Source organism: Corythoichthys intestinalis, chromosome 5, assembly GCF_030265065.1.
Source record: "Corythoichthys intestinalis isolate RoL2023-P3 chromosome 5, ASM3026506v1, whole genome shotgun sequence".
Classification (NCBI taxonomy): domain Eukaryota; kingdom Metazoa; phylum Chordata; class Actinopteri; order Syngnathiformes; family Syngnathidae; genus Corythoichthys; species Corythoichthys intestinalis.
Window position 1 is genome coordinate 55967917 of NC_080399.1, and position 20909 is coordinate 55988825.

General features: G+C 42.8%; 1 protein-coding gene and 1 long non-coding RNA gene across 3 annotated transcripts in view; one reads left to right on the top strand and one right to left on the bottom strand.

The window, feature by feature from the left end:
* The window catches only part of LOC130915804 (C-Jun-amino-terminal kinase-interacting protein 1-like), a 49180-nt gene extending 29337 nt beyond the window's left edge, over window positions 1-19843 (top strand). The window contains exons 6-13 of the mRNA XM_057835902.1: window positions 1475-1550; window positions 1637-1803; window positions 1940-2043; window positions 5155-5265; window positions 6859-6929; window positions 7052-7150; window positions 12529-12625; window positions 19223-19843. Coding sequence (XP_057691885.1) covers window positions 1475-1550; window positions 1637-1803; window positions 1940-2043; window positions 5155-5265; window positions 6859-6929; window positions 7052-7150; window positions 12529-12601 — 701 coding nt within the window. The 3' untranslated portion in view covers window positions 12602-12625; window positions 19223-19843. The remainder of the gene's footprint in view (window positions 1-1474; window positions 1551-1636; window positions 1804-1939; window positions 2044-5154; window positions 5266-6858; window positions 6930-7051; window positions 7151-12528; window positions 12626-19222) is intronic.
* LOC130915820 (uncharacterized) overlaps window positions 1-20909 on the bottom strand; it is a 73348-nt gene that overhangs the window by 39303 nt on the left and 13136 nt on the right. For both annotated transcript variants that reach the window (XR_009063164.1, XR_009063163.1), the window contains exon 2: window positions 10538-10683. This is a non-coding gene — a long non-coding RNA (uncharacterized LOC130915820). The remainder of the gene's footprint in view (window positions 1-10537; window positions 10684-20909) is intronic.

Genomic DNA, 20909 nt, shown 5'->3' on the forward strand with positions numbered 1-20909 from the left:
TTATCGTGCACTTGTTTCGATCCAAAAACTCCTTGTAGCATGTCTCACCGAGTGTCAAGACACAGCTGTGAATGGCCACAGCCGGACTTTTTTGGATTTTATGGGTGAAACACGGTAGTATAACAAGGGTCGCAATGCAGAAATCGCAGACATCAAGGTGCGGTCGAGACTTTCTTTTTCAAATATTTACCCTTTTATTTTTTTTCTTTGTTTGGATGGATTATTTATCATCTAAAATATCAGGGACAGTAACAAAAAAAATACAACTAAGTTCGCTCAACCGGTCTACATGTGTTTTGTGGATTTGAGGAAGGCGTTCGACTGTGTACCTCGGGGAGTCATGTGGGAGGTGCTTTGGGAGTACGGGGTAGCGAGCCCCTTGGTAAGGGCTGTTTGGTCCCTATACAACCCATGTCAAAGTTTTGGTCCGCATTGCTGAGTGTTGGACTGCCCTTTGTCACCGATTCTGTTCATAACTTTTATGGATAGAATTTCTAGGTGCAACCGAAGCATTGAGGGGTCCGGTTTGGTGGCCACAGCATTACATCCTTGCTTTTTGTGGATTTTGTGGTGCTGTTAGCTTCATCAAGCCTTGATCTCTCACTGGAGCAGCTTGCAGCCGAATGTGAAGCAGTTGGGATGAAGATCAGCACCTCCAAATCCGAGACCATGGTCCTCAGTCGGAAAAGGGTGGCGTGCCTTCTCCGGATCAGGGATGAGACCTTGCCCCAATTGGAGGAGTTCAAATATCTTGGGGTCTTGTTCACGAGTGAGGACAGGAGGGAGTGGGAGATCGACAGGCGGGATCAGTGCAGCGTCTGTGGTGATCCGGACTCTGCACGGGTCCATAGTGGTGAAGAAGGAGCTGAGTCAAAAGGTGAAGCTCTTGATTTACCAGTCGATCTACCTTCCTACCCTCACCTATGGTCCCAAGCTGTTGGTAATGACCGAAAGAACAACATCCCGGATACAAGCGGCCGAAATGAGTTTCCACCATAGGCTGTTTGGGCTCTACCTCAGAGATACGGTGAGAAGCTCAGTCATCCAGGTGGGACTCAGGGTCGAGCCGCTATTCCTCCGCGTTGAGAGGAGTCAGCTTAGGTAGATCGGGCATATGGTTCAGCTGCCTCCTGGATGCTTCCCTAGAGAGGTGTTCCGGGCAAGTCACACCGGCAGGATGCCCCACGGACAAATCAGGACACGCTGGAGAGACTATGACTCTCTGCTGGCCTGGGAACGCCTTGGGATCCCGCCAGAGGAGCTGGTTAAAGTGGCAGGGGAGAGGGAAGCCTGGGCTTCCCTGCTAAAGCTGCTGCCCTCGCAACCCGATGTCCTAACTTTATTTGAATTGGGGTTGCATTTAAAAACAAGTTACGGCATAACATTGTTCTAATTTCCCGACTCTTTTTATTGTTTGGGTTATTAAAATAGAAAAACAGAAATTGACCATGTGTTGCGGAACCATATTTTTCAGGCGCTGGTTCTTTTGGTGTGTTTTCTTGTGTTTTGGATGGAGTAGAGCAACAGCAGAGCCACAGAGCTGTATACAGGTTCACACATTTACAATTGTGGTTACAGTTGACTTGTGTCAATCAAGACATTGGAATAAAATGTGTCGCTCTTTACCCATGGTTAGGTTTGTTCCTCGTCATTCCGACGAGCTGTACCTTGAGACAGATGACCCAGTCTTAATTCTCAACCAGTCTGAGGATCTGTGGTGTCAGGGTTACAACATGCGGACTGGAGCTACTGGAATCTTTCCTGCTTTCTATGCTGTGAGGCTAACAAAAAATACTAACAAGGGTGAGAAATTCAATAGAAATGTATCTTTGGTTTTTTTTATGTGGTTGTTGTATGACATGAATGTAATCAATTAGAGTAATGGTATACTTTGAGCACAGTAATTTCAAATTTCTTTCTACCTCTGTTGCACCCTTAGGACTAAAGGATGGTTCGATAGAGCAGTTCCTTGTACGATTCTTAGGTTCTGTTCAAGTGCCCATCCACAAAGGCAGTGATGTGTTGTGTGCTGCCATGCGCAAGGTAAATATACTCAAGTGTAGAACAACAAACTCTGGTAGTGTTATGAATGCTGTGTAAAATAAAATCAAATTTTGAATTTTTATCAATACTTTATTTACTGTATTTTCCGGACCATAAATTGCTCTGGAGTCATACATGTCAAAAAATTATGATGAAAAAAACAAACAAATATAGGGCGCACTGGACGGTACAGTGCTGGCCAAAAGTATTGGAACCCCTGCAGTTTTGTTAGATAATGCTCAATTTCTCCCAGAAAAGGATTGCAGTTACAAATGCTTTGGTAGTAATATCTTTATTTATTTTGCTTGCAATGAAAAAACACAGAAGAGAATGGGGGAAAAAATCATTATCATTTTACACAAAACTCCAAAAATGCGCCAGACAAAAGTATTGGCACCCTTTGAAAAATCATGTGATTCTCTGATTTGTGTAATTATCAGCACCTGTTACTGACCTGTGGCACATAACAGGTGGTGGCAATAACTAAATCGCACTTGCAGCCAGTTAAAATGGATTAAAGTTGATTCAACCCCTGTCCTGTGTCCTTGTGTGTACCACATTGAACATGGAGAAAAAAAGAAGACCAAAGAACTGTCTGAGGACTTGAGAAGCAAAATTGTGAGGATGCATGGGCAATCTCAAGGCGATAAGTCCATCTCCAAAGACCTGAATGTTCTACCGTGCGCAGTGTAATCAATAAGTGTAAAGCCCATGGCACTGTGGCTAACCTCCCTAGATGTGGACGGAAAAGAAAAATTGACGAGAGATTTAAATGAAAGATTGTGCGGATGGTGGATAAAGAACCTCTTCTAACATCCAAACAAGTTCAAGCTGTCCTGCAGTCCGAGGGTACAACAGTGTCAACCCGGACTATCCGTCGGCGTCTGAATGAAAAAGGACTCTATGGTATGATACCCAGGAAGACCCTGCTTCTGACCCAGACACATAAAAAAGCCAGGCTGGAGTTTGCCAAAACTTTTGTTTTGGAATCAACATAGAGTTTACAGGGGGAAAAAAACGAGGCCTTCAAAGAAAAGAACACGGTCCCCACAGTTAAACATGGTGGAAGTTATCTGGTGTTTTGGGGTTGCTTCGCTGCCTATGGCACTGGACTGCTTGACCTTGTGCATGGCATTATGAAGTCTGAAGACTACCAACAAATTTTGCAGGGTAATGTAGGGCCCAGTGTGAGAAAGCTGGGTCTCCCTCAGAGGTCATGGGTCTTCCAGCAGGACAATGACCCCAAACACACGTCAAAAAGCGCTAGAAAATGGTTTTGGAGAAAGCACTGGAGAGTTCTAAAGTAGCCAGCAATGAGTCCAGACCTGAGTCCCATTGAACACCTGTTGAGGGATCTGAAAATGGCAGTTTGGAGAAGGCATCCTTCACATCCCAGAAACCTGGAGCAGTTGGCCAAAGAAGAATGGTCTAAAATACCAGCAGAGCACTGTAAGAAACTCATTGATGGATACCGGAAGCAGTTGTTCCCAATTATTTTGTCTAAAGGTTGTGCTACCTAGTATTAGACTGAGTGTGCCAATTCTTTTGTCCGCCCATTTTTGGAGTTTTGTGTAAAGTGATAATCATTTAATTTTTTTTCATTCTACTTTTGTGTTTTTTCATTGCAAGCAAAATAAATTAAGATATTACATACTACCAAAGCATTTGTAATCACAATCATTTTCTGGGAGAAATTGAGCATTATCTGACAGAATTGCAGGGTGCCAATACTTTTGGCCAGCACTGGAAGTCGCATTTGTGGGGTGATATGAATTTCATCTGCCATTTGTTTTTCCCAAAGAGCTAAATATGGTCAATTGTGAAACAAAAGTAGGCATTTTGCAGTACTAGTGTAAGATTCATTTAGCTTAGCAAGCTACAACATCACTGCACTTCCACTTAACAAGGGCCGCTTCCGTCAACTTTCGTATCAGGCTGTTTTTTACCCACATTTTCAGATGATAATTTTGGTCAGGGTTCTCCAAACTATTCAACATAGAGCCGCAGTAGGTGCACGATTTCATTTCAGTCAAACAAGACGACACCTTTTCACCAGTCTGGTGTCTTCCATGTGTAACCATTTGATGGCAGTCAGGTGCTCATAACCTCACTGGTTGGAACGAAAACCAGCACCCACAGCGGTACCTTGAGGACCAGTTGGAGACCCCTGTTTTAAGTTTATCAACGCTCCAATTAGCTTATGGGACTGTCTTTGCTTACTGCGCGTTAGCTTCTGACTTCGATTTCTCTTTTGCAGTGACATCTTCAATCGTTTGGCTCTGGAGACATTTTAAGACTGTCCAGATTTTTGTAGATGGTATGATTTGTTGGGTCAATCTATATATTTTTGGGTCACCTGAGTAATTGCAGGAACCCTCTGAAACCTGTTAAACGTGCAACTAAACCTAAATGTTTACAATCAGAGCTTGGTAGGTATCTAAATCATATTGAATTTTACTGGAACTGCAAATATCTGAAGGTTCTTTACAAGAAAATATTTTGATCTGTTTGATGAACTAAAATAAGGAATTTGGGTCAACTGATTGAAATTCAGACCACAGTACTTGTTGCCCCCCAAAAAATGGAGGATTGTACTGATCTGGACACTTCATGTTCTGTTCTACAGTATATAGAGTGGTGTTACTCCCTTTAGTCTCGCTCCCCTTTTGCAGGTAGAATTCAAGATCAATTCATTTTGTCTAATATGGGAGCACTTAATCAGTTTGGTTCTATCTACAGTATATTCAACTGTCAAACAAAATGCTACTGTACAATCGTATCAATCATGAATGAACATTACTGATCCCAACCCGCCATCAATTTCAAACCCACTTTAAATGTGCTCGGAATAAATAAAGTGGAAAGTCAGGCTTCAGGTCACCAATCACAGGGCAGAGAGTACAGTACATCTGAGCCCTATAGCTAATGCAAACATTGTCAATGTCACTCAAAAATGAGCATCTGGTGCATTTGGTAGCAACATTTTACAAGGCATATGCATTTTGAATGATAATTGTCCTAATTTAATTCCATAAATACGTTTGTTTCCTTTCATCCACAAAATTGCACTTCTTGATAAAATTGAAACCATTCAAATTCTTGTGCCAACAGGTTGCATATAACAGGCGCTTAGCCGGGCAGCCTCCCTCGCCCTGTGTGCTCGAGGTCAGTGTGAGGGGTGTGAAGATCAGCGTCCAGGACCAGTGTCACTCTGCCCACAGGGTATGTGCAGAAGTACAGCAACTCAATTTTTGTGCGTAGTGCTCATAAAAACACCCACTGCTTAGCGAGGTTGAAGACCTAACAAGATCCTGCCCACTGGTTGTCAATCTAACAAAACTCTACCGTTGTGACCAGTACCCAGAAGGGCAGAATCGGGCTGGTGCACTACATGAAACAGAAATATGCTAGCAGCTATAAAGCAAAACCAGTGGTTCCTCAAGACACAAAATCAATTCGTTACTGAGTGGTTTTCGTATTCCGAATTTTTTGTATGTAGAATGAATAATTTTTCATACTTGATTTGCCTTATCCGTTCCAAGCCATACTAAAACATGACATTAAATTTGCTGTCATGTCCTCTTATTGCCAGTCTTCATTTGTAATGCTTTGTCACCCCTAGTGGCGCTTAAGTGTAAATAGTTTGTTAGGCTCCAGCTCATTGTACAGATGTTATTACATGACTACTCAAGCTCATAGCAAACACGGAATGCTAAAGGAGAACTAATTTCGGCAGCCATTGCTTGCCATTTCATCTCATTGTTTATGGCTTGATAAAGCATCGCTTGTAAGTTATATTATGATTTTGTTTCATATGCATGCGCATTGTGTAGCACATTGTCGTGTGTATATTTCGCGCCAACTGAAGTCTTATTTGCCGCAAATTAAAACGGCTTCTCTCGTTTCCTTAAATATGGCATCGTCACTGCGCTTGGTCGCAATTGCAACACTGGCATTGAATGCAGCCAATGAGTTAATTCATTAAATAACATTTAGTGCTGCAACGATTAATTGATTAACTCCAGTATTCGATTAGAAAAAAAAGATTCAAATTAAATGTTGCTGCTTCGAGTATTCGTTTAATTAATGTGGCGTTGTAATGGTTTATTTTTAAAGATTTTGCATTTAGTTTGATTGATATGGGTGGATACACTGCCCTCTAGTCTGCCTCATTTCTCATGGCTAAATCCAGCCGCACCATGTTAAGACCAACATAAGCCAAGTTTTTGTTTGAGCTAATGTTTTTTAATGCATTTTTTTTAATAGCGTTTGAGGCCCAGCTCAGGTATTTTAAAAAATGTTCATGTTCCCTATCCGATTACTCGATTATTCGAACTAACTAGTTCATCAATTATTTGACTACTAAAATAATCGATAGCTGCAGCCCTAATAACATTACAGCCGTTGGAATAGTAGTAAGTTTGTTGAGCTGTTTACTTATTTTCACTGTTGTAATTGGTAATATGCCAACGTTATTGTGAGTTTAAAGTAAAAACAGTTCATCTTTAAAGCAACTCTGGGTCTTCTATCATCATCAATGACAGTTAAAGGAACCAGTGATAACTGCTGGTGACCTAAAAATACGTCACTGGACCTCCACATTGATCATTTATGTAGCATTTCTGCCTGAGCCATCTGAAAATAATTCATGCAGTCAAATTGTGAGGGGAACTGTTATCAGGTGCATGACTAATCTGCCACAGGGCCAAGATACGACAATGTCGTCCATCACTTTCAAAGTCATTGCAATCACAGAGTTCAATCACAGTAACACTTGCGTTTGTATTCTCATTCTTGTCTTTCGCTCTCTTTCAGGGAGAACAGTGTTTTCATTTCTTCCATTTGAAGAACATATCATTTTGTGGCTGCCATCCAAAACATAGCAAGTAAGTTGAAGAAAGGAGTTACCAACATTTTGTAATATGAGTTATCAGTTATGTAACATCGCCTCTTCAGTGTCAAGTGATATCCATGCAGCGTACAAGTAATCCTGATTATTATGCTACAGGTACTTTGGTTTCATCACCAAACATCCTGACCAACAACGTTTTGCCTGTCATGTAATGATGTCAGACACAACTTTACATCCTTTGGCCAAGTCAGTAGGGTAGGATAAAGTGTATTAAAATCTGCTGTGTCTTGCACAATATACATTATTCACTTCTACACAACATGCACACACAAGTACTGTGGTATGAAAAAGTATCTGAACCTTTTGGAATTTCTCACATTTCTGCATAAAATCACCATCAAATGTGTTCTGATCTTTGTCAAAATCACACAGATAAAAAAACAGTGTCTGCTTTAACTAAAACCACCCAAACATTTATAGGTTTTCATATTTTAATGAGGATAGTATGCAAACAATGACAGAAGGGGGAAAAATAAGTAAGGATACTTTTTCATACCACTGTATAATGAAAACTCACTTTCAAAAGTAACAACTGTTTGTTGTTATGTTTCTGTCAATGATGATGCTAAATTTTAGGCACCTGATGAGTTTTTTTTTTCTTTAGGGTTTATGTGGGTCATTAAATAGATTTTGTCAAAATTCAGGCATTAAAATGAGACCATTCCGATACTGACTTCCGACAAAATTAACAAAATAATCCAGAAATACAATGGCATTGCCAAAAGAAACAACAATATATACAGTGAGGAGCAGAAATATTTGCACACCTTGTGATTTTGCAAGTTCACCCACGTAGAAAATAGGTAGGGATCTGAAATTTAAATCATAGATGCATTTCCACCTATAGAGACATACTGTAATCTAAAAAATAAAATCCGTAGCTCACAATGTATGATTTTTTGATTTTTCAATAATCTATTTGCAATAAATTCATAAGTATTTGTACCCCTGAGAAAATCAGTGCTAATATTTAGTGCAGAAGTCATTGTTTGCAATTACAGAGGTCATACGCTTTCTGTAGTTCTTCACCAGGTTTTCACAAATGGAAACAGGGATTTTGGCAGACTTGCTAGGCCACTCCAGAGCCTTGATGCGCTTTTTACGCAGCCAGGGCTGTCAACACACTTGCAGGGGCCCGGGGACAAGAGACCATTATAAGGCCCTCCTACCCCTGTCACCGGCTTGTCACGACAACATATGCTGTACTTTTAACACTTTGCAAGCAATGACGGTGTAAATTTCAAATTGTATAATTTGAGATGGACAGTTGAATTTAACAGACCCTAATGTGATGTAACACAATATAAACAATTTCCATCGATTGTCCCATGTAGGCTACAATTCAATACAAATGAGAGTGCTATGCCTGCCTGCTAAACAACAAAACAGTATAAGTTATACTGTTTTGAGGTTCTTCGTTACGAGTAATACAACAACAACATCAACAACAACAACAGCATTCATAATGAATGCAGACTGACTGATACACGCTCCCTACCGTTCTGCGGCTGCTGCACTGAGTGGGACCCAGGACGCGCCCCCTCCTCAGCTCTGACTGTGGGCTGCCTGACAGCTCCCTGTCTCTCCCTGACAGGCTCCTCTGCTGTTCCACTGCTGCTCGTTTGTGATGTTTCGGTGATGGATTCGTATTAGCGTTTGCTATAATACACAGTGGGTGTACCCAAGATAAACCCAAGATAAATCCAGCCGCCGGACCAGAGTCTGTTCAGCCTCGCGCATCGGCTCCCCACAGACTAACATATATCCCTGATCTCCCATCACCTTCTTTCTCCTCGGCTCAACGCGAGCGACATGTCTTGTCATACCGCAGCTCAATAGGCTACAAGTGGCCAGTGACAGACTCGAATCGGGCTTTGGTAACGGTGATCGCGAACGTAAACGTTCAGTGTTAGCGGCTGTTGTTCACTTACCGACATCACCGTCCACAACCAACTCTAGCCCTAATTCTCTGGCTTCTTGGCCCTCTTTGAATAACTTCATCATTTTTTCTCGTTCACCTCTATGACCTTAATCCCTTTTTCTTTTCTTTTCTAAGCACCCAATTTATGACGACTCTCCATGTTTAGAGTTTATAACAATGACAGATTTTAATTTCCCATTGCAGGGCATGTATGTAGTTTAGCCTTGAGTGCGCCAGAGCGGGGTCAAACCATTCTCTTCTACAACAGAGGGGGTGAGTGTTGTGAAAAAAAGGAAAAAAATATATATTTGAAATATTTAATAAAATTTTATTTTATTATTTAATAAATTAGTTTTTTAGTATACTGGACTGTCTCAGAAAATTAGAATACACAATATTCTAATTTTCTGAGACAGTCCTGTATATTGTTCTATGTAAAGGACGTCAGCCAAGGTCGGCCCCCCACATTTTTACCACGCCAAATCTGGTCCCCTTTGCAAAAAGTTTGGACACCCCTGCTTTAAATGGTGGATTAATGTACAGGACTGTCTCAGAAAATTAGAATATTGTGTATTCTAATTTTCTGAGACAGTCCAGTATATCGAGTAGAACATAACACTCCCATACTTCACAGTGGGGATGGTGTTCTTTGGATGGTACTCATCCGTATTTTTCCTCCACACACCACGAGCACCAAAAAGTTCCACTTTAGTCTCATCTGACCGCATGATTTTCTCCTATAACCCCTCTGCATCATTCAGATGCACCCTGGTAAACTTCAGACGGGCCTTCACAGGTACTGGCTTCAACAGGGGAAACTTCTGAGCAATGCATGATTTTAAACCATTGCACCGGAGTGTTCTACTGACAGTAGCCTTTGAAACTGTGCATCCAGCTCTCTTCAGGTCATTGACCAGCTCCTGCTGTGTAGTTCTCGGCTGAGCCCTCACTTTTCTCATCATGAGTGATGCCCCACGAGGGGAGATTTTCCATGGTGCCCCAGTCTGATGTAGATTATCAGTCATTTAGTTTAGTTTAGCCTTTTCCATTTTCTAACAATTGCTGCAACTGTTGATTTATTCTCACCACACTGCTTTCCAAATTGTCCCATAGCCTTTTCCAGCTTTGTAGAACTCAACAATTTTTTTCTCTGGTGTCTTTCGAAAGCTCTCTGGTCTTGCCGATGGTACCAGTTGGATTATGACTGACTGTGGGGTGCACAGGTGACAAGAATGAGCTCAAACGGGTGGCTGGTGGGTGGTTACTCATGGGGTAAAGGTGGACTTTTTTTAAGGTAGACTGACAACTCTTTGAGTGTCATAATTATTGCTGATTCTCAGGGGTACAAATACTTATGAACCCCTGTAAATTACTAATAAATTATTTTAAAAAATCATACAATGTGAGTTCCGGATTTTTATTTTATTTTTTAAAATATTTCTCTATGGGTGGAAATGCATCAATGATTGAAATTTCAGACTCAGTACCCATTTTCTAAGTGGGTGAACTAGCAAAATCGCAAGGGGTGCAAATACTTCTGCTCCTCACTGTATATATTGTTGTTTCTTTTGGCAATGCCATTGTATTTCTGGATTATTTTGTTAATTTTTAGCCTTGAAAAATAAAAAGTATTTTTTTTAAATGAAAAAAAAAATCCCAACCTTTTCACCTGATTCCGATCCTCTGAAAAATGGCCCGATCTGCCTGAGTTCCGATCGCGTGCTTGGGGACATCCTTACCATCGGCTGCTAGTGTTCCTCCTCTAGCTCTTCATGCATGCATGGCCTTCCTGAGCCTTGTGTTCTCACTGAAACAGAAGTTGCATCAAGCTGTTTGTTGCATTAAAGTTACATTTGTATTTTCAACGATTCATTGTTTAATGCTTACAATTTGTGTGTGTTAACAATCTGCAATTGAGCCTGGGCATTAAATTAGTTTAAACTGGCATTAAATGAGATTTGCTGATACAGTGGGGCAAATAAGTATTTAGTCAACCACTAATTGTACAAGTTCTCTCACTTGAAAATATTAGAGAGACTGTAATTGTCAACATGGGTAAACCTCAACCATGAGAGACAGAATGTGAAAAAAAAAAAAAAAAAACAGAAAATCACATTGTTTGATTTTTTAAGAATTTATTTGCAAATCATGGAGGAAAATAAGTATTTGGTCTATACCAAAAGTTCATCTCAATACTCTGTTATGTACCCTTTCTTGGCGATAACGGAGGCTAAACGTTTTCTGTAACTCTTCACAAGGTTTTCACACGCTGTTGCTGGTATTTTGGCCCATTCCTCCATGCAGATCTCCTCTAGAGCAGTGATGTTTTGGGGCTGTCGTTGGGCAACACGGACTTTCAACTCCCTCCACAGGTTTTCTATGGGGTTGAGATCTGGAGACTGGCTAGGCCACTCCAGGACCTTGAAATGCTTCTTACAAAGCCACTCCGTTGTTGCCCTGGCTGTGTGTTTGGGATCATTGTCATGCTGAAAGACCCAGCCACGTCTAATCTTCAATGCCCTTGCGGATGGAAGGAGATTTTCTCTTAAAATCTCTCGATACGTGGCCCCATTCATTCTTTCCTTTACACGGATCGGTCGTCCTGGTCCCTTTGCAGAAAACAGCCCCAAAGCATGATGTTTCCACCCCCATGCTTCACAGTGGGTATGGTGTTCTTCGGATGCAATTCAGTATTCTTTCTCCTCCAAACACGAGAACCTGTGTTTCTACCAAAAAGTTCTATTTTGGTTTCATCTGACCATAACACTTTCTCCCAGTCCTCTTTTGGATCATCCAAATGCTCTCTAGCGAACCGCAGACGGGTTTGGACGTGTACTTTTTTCAGCAGGGGGACACGTCTGGCAGTGCAGGATTTGAGTCCCTGGCGGCGCATTGTGTTACTGATATTAGCCTTTGTTACTGTGGTCCCAGCTCTCTGTTGGTCATTCACTAGGTACCCCTGTGTGGTTCTGGGATTTTTGCTCACCGTTCTTGTAATCATTTTGACGCCGCGGGGTGAGATCTTGCATGGAGCCCCAGATCGAGGGAGATTATCAGTGATCTTGTATGTCTTTCATTTTCTAATAATTGCTCCCACAGTTGACTTCTTTACACCAAGCATTTTACCTATTGCAGATTCAGTCTTACCAGCCTGATGCAGGTCTACAATTTTGTCTCTGGTGTCCTTCGACAGCTCTTTGGTCTTGAACGTAGTGGCGTTTGGAGTGTGACTGACTGAGGTTATGGACAGGTGTCTTTTATACCGATTATGAGTTAAAACAGGTGCCATTAATACAGGTAACGAGTGGAGCCTCATTAGACCTCGGTAGACCCCGTTAGAAGAAGTTAGACCTCTTTGACAGCCAGAAATCTTGCTTGTTTGTAGGTGACCAAATACTTATTTTCCACTCTAATTTGGAAATAAATTCTTTAAAAATCAAACAATGTGATTTTCTGTTTTTCCTCATTCTGTCTCTCATGGTTGAGGTTTACCCATGTTGACAGTTACAGGCCTCTCTCATCTTTTCAAGTAGGAGAACTTGCACAATTGGTGGTTGACTAAATACTTATTTGCCCCACTGTACCTGTAGAAATCCTGTTCTTCTTCTTTTGTCTGTCTTACATCTGAATGGTATTCCCTCCTATTTTACAGGAAAGCCTTCCAGCAGTATTACAAGGAACATATTGGATACTCTTGTCCCACTGAAGACATCTTTATTGAATAACACTTCGTTTCACTTCAAGCAACAGTATGTTCTAATTTTAATTTTACTACTAATTTGTAGTAGCAACCCACCCATTTGTGTTGATTATTGTCTATATTAGATCACAGTATTCCACAAAATGGGAGACGAATGCAAATGTATTATTTATTATGATATAAAAACTACAAAAATCACTAAGAATACAGAATCATAGGCTATGTATACACTGCAGGGCATGGTGCTTAAGTCAGCTATACTTATTAATATGTAAATGTGTAATTTTTTAGATATTATACTAACCGTGCAAAGACTCAGATCTAGAGTTCTCATTTGCGGAGATGATTTTTCAACCAATTATCAACAGTTTAGTATTTGACAAATTTCGACCATGGCTTAAAGGGAGCTAGTGACGCAATTTGGCTTCGACATTAGTTGATAATGGCTTTAATTTTGAAACCTCATTTGAAATACTTCGATTCTTAAAGGTGCTATGAAATACCACAGCAAGTGACTTGAAAATGATGGCAAACCATATTTTGGACGCAAATCCATCCCAAAAAATGTTATAGAAAAGGACTTAGTGATGAAATTAGATCCGGCCCCGCCCACTAAAAATTCTCCAAACACCTAGAATGAGCGGCAGATTTTTGCAGTCTGCTAGCATGCTATCCATAGGCTTTCTATTCTCTTGTTGCCGTGTGACCGTTGTCACTGTCTGTTCGGTAATTTGTTCTGTCAATATTTGTTAGCTAGCACAGCACTAGAAAGATAGACATGCTCATCAATTCTGGTTTTGATGTCACAGCCAGAATTTCTGGGGGAAAAAGTAGGCATTCCCTGATACATTGTTTTGGTTGGAATATCTATGAAAAAAAAAGCAGCCAGATTTGAGTGCCAAATTCATTTTCTTTATGTAAAATTACATTAGTGCAGTCATTTTCATTTTTACAGTGGTATGAAAAAGTATCTGAACCTTTTGGAATTTCTCAAATTTCTGCATAATATCAACATTAAATGTGATCTGATCTTGTGAAAATCACATGGATGAAAACAACAGTGTCTGCTTTAATTAAAACCACCCAAAGATTTATAGGTTTTCATATTTTAATGAGGATAGCATACAAACAAGGACAGAAGGGGGGAAATACTGTGTGTAAGTGAACCCTCTGCCAAAGGAGACTTAAAGAGCAATTGAAACCAATTTTTACTAAACAATTTAAGTCAGGTGTGCCTAATCACTGATGAGTGTTTTAAAGCTGACCTGCCCACTATAAAACACAAACATGGTAAAAATTGTCTTGATGAGATGCATTGTCTGATGTGCATCATGGCTCAGTCAAAAGTAGTGATGGTAAACTGAAGCATCATGAAGCAATGAGGCTCTCCATCCAACTGGTTCACTCCTTGGCCGAAGCATCATGAGGCTTCATTTGTTCTATTACACCTTCATGTGGAAAATAAATGTCATGGCAGAGTGATTAAAATGATACCATGGATTTGATGGGGTCAGAAGGGCGGGGAGTTGTGATGTGAATGAATGTGCGTGTGTTATTTGAAAGAATGATTGCTTTATTTTAGACACTGACATATAAACAAGGAACAAGACACGCCTTTCAATCATTCATTTTTATTGAGGAAAACCAGCATTTCCAAAGTTTTTGGCTTTAAACGGTTTCTTTTTTTGGATAGGATTTCTCCTGCTTTTTTTTTTTTTTTTTTTTTTTAAACCTGTCCTGTTCAGCTGTTTGACACAGAGAATGGAAGTCTAAGTGCCCGGATTCTGAACAGTTTTAATGTTTCACATTGAGAGTCTGACATACTCCCATTGTGATCATTCAAAATACCTTTTTATTATGACAAAGCAGCGAACAGGAAAGGATTATGGGGGGACAGAAGAAAAGAAATACAAGAGAAGAAAGAAAAGAAACACATACACAAACAACAACAAGAAATACATTGAACATCTAGTTACTAATATGCTGGTGCTATCGTCAGCGAGATGTATTTCCGGTTTACACCATGTGGGGGCCTATTGGCCAGTGAAAGAGGAGAATGGGGGTGGGGGTGTCTATAAGACTATAAGCTAAGTGATTGAAAGGGGTAGAGTGTACACAAATCAGTGCTGTGATCTAGAACCCAGTAATCGTGTGAATCTCTTATGAGTGTAAGCTCGTTGGCGACCAACCCTACGCCGCCGCATCGCCAATCCCGGCACCGGAACCCCCAACCCGAGCATGCCCTACCACATCCAGCAGCACGCAAGCCCCACCGGGCGCGCGACAGCCACGCAGACGGGCGGAGAAACCGCGCGGGCGGCAAACCAGGGCCACGGCCCCCACCCAGCCAGCCTGGGGAGGGAGGGCGGGCGGGGGGATGGGGGGGGCCATGCGCAGCCCATCCCTCCTCCCGCCGCCCAGCAAAGGAGCCATCGTCCCCCCCCGGGACCCAGGGTGGTCCCCCGGGCCACCCGCGCGCCCATCAACCGGCCTTCAGGGATGGCAGGAGGGGACACATCACCAACCCCACGCCTACACCCACCCCCGCCCGCCCACCCGGGCCACGAGCCACAGTCACAGCCCCCCAACCGGCACGGCACGCCACGGGACCCCCAGCGGTCCACCAAGCCCCAGGCAAGGCAGGGTCCCCCGCCGGTGCAGGCGACACCCCGCTGATACACCGGCGCCCAGCCAGCGACCCGCGACGGAGCGCAGGGCGGATGCCCAGCCAGAGAAGAGAGCGGAAGGCGGAGGCAGGAGAACGCCCAGGAACTGCCACGGGGCGATGCAAGATCGGAGACCCGACCCCCCAACCCACTCCCGCGGCCGGCAGCCGAGGCAGAGGGGAGGCCACACCCCGGGAGCCACGCCATATAGAAAAAGTGTGGGACCCACCTACCACCCTATTACTGTGGCTGCCAGGTTCCCGACTGGCAGCCATCACCCAGCACCGTGATGGGGGTGTGAGGGGAGGGTAGTGCAATGTATGCATTAAAATAGGAGAGCTTGGCTTGGGGCAGTGGGACCGCAGCATGGAGTTTCTGCCCAGCCGCCCGTCCCACCGCCCTTTGCCGGAGCTCTCCTGTGGAGTATGATGTGTGTGGTGCATTTAAAAAAGGTGCAGGGATGGCGGGGCCTGTGGTGAGGAGGCAGCCGTGAGCACCCCCCCCCCCCCCCCCCCCCCCCAACAGGTCCCAACCATCCCACAACCTTGGTGTGTGGTGCATTAAAAACAGGGGGGAGTCGGGCCCCGTCCCAACTCTCCCCGGAGAAATGTATGAGCATGTAAGTGCCAGGGTGAAAAATATTTACAGTGCCGAAGTGAGAAGTGCGTGAGTTAAGAGGCAGGCTCCCGCGGGCGTGGCCCCGTCCACCAGAACCACCGGCCCCAGGGCGGAAGAAGCGTCAGGGCCCCGATCAATCCCCGCCCCAGACCACCCACGGCGCCTCCGCGACCGCCCACCCCCCTCCCACCCACCGAGCACCCACCCCGCACCCCGAGCCGGCGCCACACCAAGCGCCGGTGACCAGGGGGCGTCCACCCCACTGGCAAGGGACAGCAAGCCTCACCCTAGGCCCCGCGGGCCCCAAGAGGCCCCGCCGATGACCCCGCCGGCCGGGGGGCAGCCGCGGCCGCCGCGGCCCAGGGAGGCAGACAGGGCCGGAAACAGACCAAGGGGAGGGAAACGCACCCCCCACAACCCACCCCCGGGCCAAGAGGGGCGCGCGGTATGGCACCAGAGGGCACCTCCCTGGCACCTGGTACAGGGAGACGCGGCTCCGGCCGGGCGGACCTGGGAGGGAACCATGGCTGCCGTTACCTGTGCCCAGAAATCTTGTATTGGTTTACATTGCCAAAGAGCATGAAAGTATGTATCTGAAGTATCTTCGTTGCAGCTTGTACATTTATCGGATTGGGAGAACCCCATTTTGTGCATTTTAGATTGAGTAATATGCCATCTGTGCAGTATTTTGAACTGTATAAGCTGAAGGTTCTTTGTCATTATAAATGTATTTTTACAGATGTTGGACCAATAGTTATTATCTAATCTTACCGAAAGTTCGTTATTCCATTTTTCGATTGGTAGGCAAGTAGAGTTGTTACATGAGAGGGCTTTATATACTTTTGAAAGTATTTTTTTTTTTTGTTGAGGATGTATATTTATTATTTTATTTACGAAAGGTGGTGGGTCTAACGTACCCGTTAGTGATGGAAATTTGCTTCTGATGGCTGCCCTGATTTTATTGTATTGAAGGAAATTGACCCCTTTGATCTGGAAATCTTGTAATATTTTTTCATATGACATGAATGTATTATCTTTAAACAAATGCTGTAACTGGTTTATTCCCGTATCATCCCATGTGCTGAAATAAATAGGAATTTTATTAACTCCAAAGTCTGGGTTGTGCCAGATTGGTGAGAATTTACACCTGCTTTTGAAAAAATTCTTTCGCAAGGGACAGATGAGGCCAGGGTACAGAGAAGGGTTATCACTAGTTTGTAGAGGTTTGGGTAGACATGTTTGTGAAGCTCCCAGTATTAATGATAGATGTCATTCATTTCATCTGTCACATTTGAAATATACATGGTAGGCTATGCTGTTTTTTCATTGCATGTTAAAATGGTTTACCGGGGCGTGGTTCTATTTGAGTTGTCTCCTTATTTTCATGCAGTGCCCTATAATGCCTCAACCTAGATGAAGTGTTCTCTTGGTACCCAAGTTCTTTAGAACAAACTTCACAGTTCACCTTTTGAAATATCAGCAAGTACAAGAAAGACATTAAAACGAGGAATACACTGTGTTGTCACAATCATTTACAATATACAGTATGTTCACACTGGTTATTATAATTTGTACCTTTTTAGGAGAGATCTGCTCAAAATAATCCCAGACAGGGCATGTTCTCTTCTTTTTCGTTGTGGATGGTGCGTCCATTGCAAAACGAATCTGATTGTACTGAGGTTTGAAGATGCGAGTTGGCTTTGTCAGTGTCACCTGTCAGCTCATTGTCATCTCGGTGCGTCATTTTATTTCGTATCACCCGCGAAACTATGTGTTGGCGATGACATAGGAAGCCCGTCTCGCGAGGCGTTGGACGTAGCATTGCGCGTTCTGAGGCTTCGGGCGTGGCCACAAGCGTAATCAACTCATGCCTCGATGCGCGCTTTGCAGATTTTTTCCCGGTTTACTCGGCACACGCATCGGCGCCTCGGCACAGTCGGGCACATCACTAGTCAAAAGAGCTGTCTGAAGACCTGCGATCAAGGATTGTTGATTTGTATAAAACTGGGTAAGGATACAAAACCATCTCTGAAAGTCTGATGTTCATCAATCGACAGTCAGAGAAGTTGTCTACATATGGAGAGAGTTTGGCACTGTTGCTTCTCTCCAAAGGAGTGGCCGTCCACCAAAGATGACACCAAAGATGAGTTCAGCGCAGAATACTCATAGAGGGAAAAATGAACCCTAGAATGTCTGCTAAAGACTTACAGAAATTACTGGCACAGTCCAATACCTCTGTGCACACATCAACTATATGTAAAACTAAGGCCAAAAATGGTGTTCATGGGAGGACTCTACGGAGGACGTCACTGCTGTCTAAAAAAACATGGTTGCTTCTTTATTGTTCACAAAAAGGCACTTGGACACTTCACTGAAGTTTTGCCAAAATATTTTGTGAACTGATGAAACCAAACTTGAATTGTTTGGGCGTAACACACAACGTCATGTGTGGAGGAAAAATGGAACAGCTCACCAACATCAACACCTCATCCCCACAGTGAAGCATGGTGGAGGGAGCAGCATGATTTGGGGCTGTTTTGCTACCTCAGGGGCTGGACAACTTGCAATCATTAATGGAAGAATGAATTCAAAACCTGAGGCCGTCTGTCGGACAGTTGAATCTAAAAAGAGGATGGATGCTGCAACAAGACAGTGATCCAACACACATTAAGTAAATCAACTTCAGAATGGTTTCAGAAGAACAAAATACATGTTCTGGAGTGGCCAAGTCAAAGTCCAGACTTGAAACCTTACTGAGATGCTGTGGCATGATCTAAAGACAGTGATTCATGCCAGACATCCCAGGAATCTGACTGAACTACAGCAGTTTTGTAGAGAAGAATGGGCCAAGATTTGTCCTGATTGATGTGCGAGACTGATCTGCAGCTACAGGAAGTGTCTGGTTAAGGTTATTGCTGCCAAAAGTTGTGACACAAAATATTAAATGTGATGGTTCACTTACTCATTTTTCCTTATTCTGTCATTGCTTGCATACTATCCTCATCAAAATATGAAAACCTATACATATTTGGGTGGTTTTAGTTCAAGCAAACAGTTTTTTCATCTGTGTGATTTTGACAAAGTTCAGATCACATTTGATGGAGATTTTATGCAGAAATGTGAGAAATTCCAAAAGGTTCAGATACAATTTCATACCACTGTATATATGGTCACCATTTCATAGCACCTTTAAACGCTTCTCCATTTCCCGGTGCACGGAAAAAAACTTTCCCGGTCAAAAGGCTTTCAAATAATACATGCCCCATTATTGGTATAAGTTACAAGAAAAGTCATTGAAAACTCGAATCATACTTTAACTTGTCATCATTTTGCAACTCTGTCTAAACATCTCTTGACTCCAGGGACTACAAGACCGTTTGAACAGACGGAGCCTTTTAAAAAACAGAGGATCTTCAAACACCCGGAATAAGTCCATTTGCCTTTGAGGCAGTCTTGGTGGGCAGTGACATCACAAACTGGACCACCACCACTATGACCTACTGTCCTGTATGTGAGATTGCTTGCATGTTCGATTTTCTTTCTTGTCTGCATCCACATACTGTAGCTATGTCACGTAGAAATGTCGAGATGGAAGGTTGTACCACATGTGAATTATCCATAATTGTAACGCACAGCATACCTGCCCAGTACTGGACATGTCTTTAAAGGTAAAAAGACAACAAAGCCACATTTAGACAAACAATAGAGACAATTTACTGACAGGGCATTCCCTCAGTCAATAAGACTGATTTGACCATTTAATCATGTTTAAATAAATTCAAGTTATAGCCACAATAGATGCTCTGTGAGCTAACCTATTTACATACATATTAACACTTGTATGTTCTTGTCATGCACTTGAAAAAAACATTGTGCTTGTTTTCTTCCTATATGCTATAATTTATATATACAGTGCCTTGCAAAAGTATTCGGCCCCCTTGAATCTTGCAACCTTTTGCCACATTTCAGGCTTCAAACATAAAGATTTGAAATTTAATTTTTTTGTCAAGAATCAAATACAAGTGGGACACAATCGTGAAGTGGAACAACATTTATTGGATAATTTAAACTTTTTTCACAAATAAAAAACTGAAAAGTGGGGCGTGCAATATTATTCGGCCCCTTTACTTTCAGTGCAGCAAACTCACTCCAGAAGTTCAGTGAGGATCTCTGAATGATCCAATGTTGTCCTAAATGACCGATGATGATAAATAGAATCCAAATGTGTGTAATCAAGTCTCCGTATAAATGCACCTGCTCTGTGATAGTCTCAGGGTTCTGTTTAAAGTGCAGAGAGCATTATGAAAACCAAGGAACACACCAGGCAGGTCCGAGATACTGTTGTGGAGAGGTTTAAAGCCGGATTTGGATACAAAAAGATTTCCCAAGCTTTAAACATCTCAAGGAGCACTGTGCAAGCCATCATATTGAAATGGAAGGAGCATCAGACCACTGCAAATCTACCAAGACCCGGCCGTCATTCCAAACTTTCTTCTCAAACAAGGAGAAAACTGATCAGAGATGCAGCCAAGAGGCCCATGATCACTCTGGATGAACTGCAGAGATCTACAGCTGAGGTGGGAGAGTCTGTCCATAGGACAACAATCAGTCGTACACTGCACAAATCTGGCCTTTATGGAAGAGTGGCAAGAAGAAAGCCATTTCTCAAAGATATCCATAAAAGTTTCGTTTAAAGTTTGCCACAAGCCACCTGGGAGACACACCAAACATGTGGAAGAAGGTGCTCTGGTCAGATGAAACCAAAATTGAACTTTTTGGCCACAATGCAAAACAATATGTTTGGCGTAAAAGTAACACAGCTCATCACCCTGAACACACCATCCCCACAGTCAAACATGGTGGTGGCAGCATCATGGTTTGGGCCTGCTTTTCTTCAGCAGGGACAGGGAAGATGGTTAAAATTGACGGGAAGATGGATGCAGCCAAATACAGGAACATTCTGGAAGAAAACCTGTTGGTATCTGCACAAGACCTGAGACTGGGACGGAGATTTATCTTCCAACAGGACAATGATCCAAAACATAAAGC